Source organism: Triticum dicoccoides, chromosome 7A, assembly GCF_002162155.2.
Source record: "Triticum dicoccoides isolate Atlit2015 ecotype Zavitan chromosome 7A, WEW_v2.0, whole genome shotgun sequence".
NCBI lineage: Eukaryota > Viridiplantae > Streptophyta > Magnoliopsida > Poales > Poaceae > Triticum > Triticum dicoccoides.
Genome location: NC_041392.1, coordinates 706,409,628 through 706,414,166, shown reverse-complemented (window position 1 = coordinate 706,414,166; position 4,539 = coordinate 706,409,628). Strand labels below are relative to the sequence as shown.

The following is a 4,539-nucleotide window of genomic DNA, read 5'->3' as shown; positions in this document are numbered from 1 at the left end:
CAATAAGGGAGAACCACCCTTCACTACCGCGGTCGAACCTGCGGGGAACCCTACCTCGATACTGGCCCATTGATAGGTTGGGATTAGGGCCTTGCAACGGGGGAAATACCCTTTGGTTCTCGGGTGTATACACACCTCATATGAGAATAATAATAATAAAAGTAAAAAACTTTAGAAGTTATTTTAGGATAAACTTGAATAATTTCTTTTGCACTAGTATGTAAATTTCACTTAAAAAAACCAGCGTTGACTTCAGGGTAATAAATAAATAAAATTATTGCTATTATAGGTCACTATTTACACTATTTTGGCCTAATTTTTTTGGTTTTCTAAAAGAAGGTAATGGGTGTTTTTCTTTTTGTGGAATTTTTTTTCACAAGTACAATAGAATGTCAAGTTTATTTTAGAAAAGAAATTAATTTTTTTGAAGTTTTATTTGATTATTAATTTTTTTATTTATATTGTACATATACCCATAGACCAAAAGTTACCCTCCCCGCAGCCACGCATCGCTGTCGGTGGATGAATAAGGTCCCTTTGAGCCTCCCCATCTCACAACTATGTCAATGCCCCGATGACGTTTTTTTTTGACACAGACGCAAGCGCTCATACATACGCACATACACTCATCTCTATTAACGCACATACTACACCCTACCCGTATGAGCACCTCCGAAAGACTGAGCCGGCATATCATCCTGAGATTTACGGCGACCTCGTCGTCGACCTGAACGTCTAATCTTACTGAAAGCGCATTGCCGGATATTTTTGAGTTCTACTATAGCCTCTATGATCACCATCAAAGTTGGCCATTATCCTCAAAATCCTTCAAAAAGAGTGTACACACAAACAATGTCTATAGGAAATTTCATCGTTTCTTCCCATACAAAAGAACAGCGACGTGCACGTTCGTTCCTTGGCACCACCGAAACAAAAGAGCATCGGCACCCACGCACGTTCGTTCGCACCAACGCCGCGGGCCCCGCCACGCATCATCAGAAAAGCCGCGCGCCGGACAAAACAGAGCCCGTCCGTCCGTCCGCCCCGAGGCCGCACGATCGCCCTGCTCCTCCCGCCCCGACGAACCCGCCGCCGCCCCCGCCGCGCCGCGCGATCGCTCCCATGCCACCGGCCTCCCCCTGACCCCACCGCCATGGCGCCGCTCGCCCCCGTCGGCGCCCTCCTCTGCCTCTCCTGCCTCCTCCTCCTCGCGCCCTCCCTCTCCGCCGCGGCGTCGGCGGAGTGCGGGAGGAACACGAGCCTGGCGGGCCACGAGGCGGACCTGCGCATGTCGCAGCACCAGCTGCGCGGCCGCGTGGCCGTGCTGGACGGCTGCTCCTTCCGCGTCTCCTCGCTGGATCTCCTGGCCGGCTCCGCCGACGCGCGCTGGTGGCGCGCCGACGGCGCCGACCTCGCCGCGCTCTCCCGCGGCTCCCCCGCCGCGCCCGACCCGCTCAACCGCACCTTCGCCTCCGAGTCCCTCGTCTTCCGCCTCCTCCCGGGCCTCTCCTGGCCGCTCGTCCCCGTCCTCGCCGCCTTCGACCCGCTCACCTCCTCCCTCTTCGGCTTCGTCCGCCTCGCCACCTCCAACACCACCTCCGAGCCCTCCAAAGCCGCCGTGGGCACGTCCTCCACCGAGGAGCCCACCATGTTCGCCTCCTGCGCGCAGCTCTCGCCGCGGCTGCGCGTGCGCTGGACGCTCCGCGAGGCGGCCAACGCCATCGACGTCGGGCTCGAGGCCGCCGTCGGGTCCGAGTACTACATGGCGTTCGGCTGGGCGGACCCCCGCAGGTCCACCACCAACGTCTCCATGATCGGCGCTGACGTCGCGGTTGCCGGCTTCACCGAGGAGGGCCTCCCGTTCGCCGACGACTACTTCGTCACCAAGTACAGCGAGTGCCTGCTCCGCGGCGACGGCGGCGCCGAGGGCGTCTGCCCGGACACGTTCTACGACCGCCGCAACGGCAGCGCCGCCGGCGACGCGTCCGTCAACAACACCAGGCTCGTCTACGGCCACCGCCGCGACGGCGTCTCCTTCGTGCGCTTCTCGCGCCCGCTGGCGTCGCCCGACAAGAGGTACGACGTGGCCGTCAACGCCACGAGGGAGATGACCGTGATCTGGGCCATCGGGCTGCTCCGGCAGCCGGACTTGCTGAGGCCGTACTACCTGCCGCTGAACCACGGCGCGCCGGCGGGCACGGCGTACGGGTTCCTCACGCTCAACGTGTCAGAGGCGACCAACGGGTGCCCCGGCCCGCTGGACGCCGAGGACAAGGAGGACCAGGGCAGGATCACGGCGGAGCGGCAGACCCCGCTGGTGGTCACCACGGGGCCGGCGCTGCACTACCCCAACCCGCCCAACCCGCAAAAGGTGCTCTACATCAACAAGAAGGAGGCGCCCCTGCTCAAGGTGGAGCGCGGCGTGCCGGTCACCTTCTCCGTCGAGGCCGGGCACGACGTGCCGCTGTACATCACGTCCGACCCCGTCGGCGGGAACGCCACGGCCCGGCATGCCTCGGAGGTAATCTACGCCGGCGACCCAACGGCGGAGGGCGTGCCGGCGACGCCGACGGAGCTCGTCTGGCTGCCAGACCGGAACACGCCAGACCTTGTGTACTACCAATCCCTCTACGATCCCAAGATGGGGTGGAAAATTCAGGTGGTCGACGGCGGCCTCAGCGACATGTACAACAACAGCGTGCTGCTGGACGATCAGCAGGTGACATTCTTCTGGACTCTGTCCGGCGACTCCATCAACATCGCCGCCCGCGGAGAGAAGAAGAGCGGGTACATCGCCATCGGCTTCGGCGGCGCAATGGTGAACAGCTACGCCTACGTCGGGTGGGTCGACGGCAACGGCACGGGACATGTCAACTCGTACTGGATTGACGGGAAGGACGGCATGAGCGTGCACGAGACGCACGAGAACCTCACCTACAAGAGGTGCCGGTCGGAGAACGGCGTGATCATATTCGAGTTCACCCGTCCATTGACGCCTTCGTGCAGTGGGAGGGTGGAGTGCAAGAACATCATCGATCCCTCGACACCTCTGAAGGTCATCTGGGCCATGGGCTCCCAGTGGTCATCTGGCCGATTGAGTGTGAAGAATATGCACTCTGTCACCAGCAACCGTCCTGTCCGGATCCTTCTGCTCAGCGGCTTGGCGGAGGCGGTGGAGGATCTGCGGCCGGTGCTCGCCGTTCATGGGTTCATGATGTTTGTGGCATGGGGATTGTTGCTCCCAGGAGGAATCGTGGCGGCGCGATACCTGAAGCATGTCAAGGGGGATCTCTGGTTCCAGGCTCACACATATCTTCAGTACTCAGGCCTGGCTGTCATGTTCATGGGGGTTCTCTTCGCCGTCGCCGAGCTCCGGGGTTTCTCTTTCAAATCCACACATGCTAAAATTGGCGCGATAGCATTTACATTCACTTGTATGCAGCCGGTAAATGCTTATCTTCGACCAGACAGAGCAGAGAATGGTGAAATTCTGCCAAGAAACAGGATCATCTGGGAATATCTGCATACCTACACCGGGAGGGCTGCTCTGGTAGCTGCTGTCACGGCACTCTTCACCGGGTTGCAGCATCTTGGGCACAGGTACGGCAGCAAGACGATCAAGGGACTTACATGTGGATTGGTTGTATGGGTTGTCAGTGCTGTATTGGTGGTGGCTTACCTCGAGTACATGAAGGTTAAGCGAAGAAGAGATGGCGCCGATGGCCTCACGCACAAATTTGTGCTTGGGAACACTGAGGAAGATGATTCAGTTGATCTTCTGCAGTCTGATAGTTTCGACAGTAAAATTGACTCTAGTTCGCCTGGATCGATGGAAGTGCAGCTTGAGCCACTCAAAGGATGAACATATATACCTTTTTCCATATATTTGTAGTACATATCAACATAAAGGATTTTAGTTCAGATTCTTTATAGATAGAACAAAGTGGAGATATAATATACGTATATACATCCCAAGGTAGAAGGATTTTACTTGAGGTTCTCTATTGATACAATGTAGAAGGAACTCCTCTTTGACTGCAGGAGAGATATAGGTGCTCTGCTTTTTAGAATAGGTGCTCTGTTCTTCATCTTTTTGAGCATAGGTCTTGTTCTTTTTTCTTAATCTTCTAACTTAGTGACTGGTATGTATATCTGTACAATTTTGGTATATACTTCAAAGAGAAGATTACTCTTTCTTACACGTCCAAAAATAATCACATGATGCATTTGGTTTCTTACCCAGTAAATCTTAACATCAGTCCATGAGACTATGACATACAGTCATGTGAAGCTGTTAACATACATTATAAAGTAACCGAGTACTATTGTCAGACTACTTACTTTTGTGTTCTTATATGTCCTACTTTTGACCCTTTTCAATTTTTAGATTCAGTTTTATACATGTCGAACTCATATATGGATTTGGCAATTTGGCACCAGCAGAAGCCTACTCAACAGATGTGATTAATTGAAAATCAATTACACCAAATAACCATAAATGCATTTAGCTTCAGGTTGAGCGAACTCTCTGTTTTTCTT

General features: G+C 54.8%; 1 protein-coding gene across 1 annotated transcript; it reads left to right on the top strand.

Annotated features, from left to right (window-relative positions):
• Positions 1-1,075: 1,075 nt before the first annotated feature.
• LOC119334308 (cytochrome b561, DM13 and DOMON domain-containing protein At5g54830-like) lies at positions 1,076-4,088 on the top strand. The gene has a single exon (XM_037606898.1). The coding sequence runs from the start codon at positions 1,154-1,156 to the stop codon at positions 3,860-3,862; it is 2,709 nt and encodes a 902-aa protein (XP_037462795.1). The 5' UTR covers positions 1,076-1,153; the 3' UTR covers positions 3,863-4,088.
• The last annotated feature ends 451 nt before the right edge of the window (positions 4,089-4,539 follow it).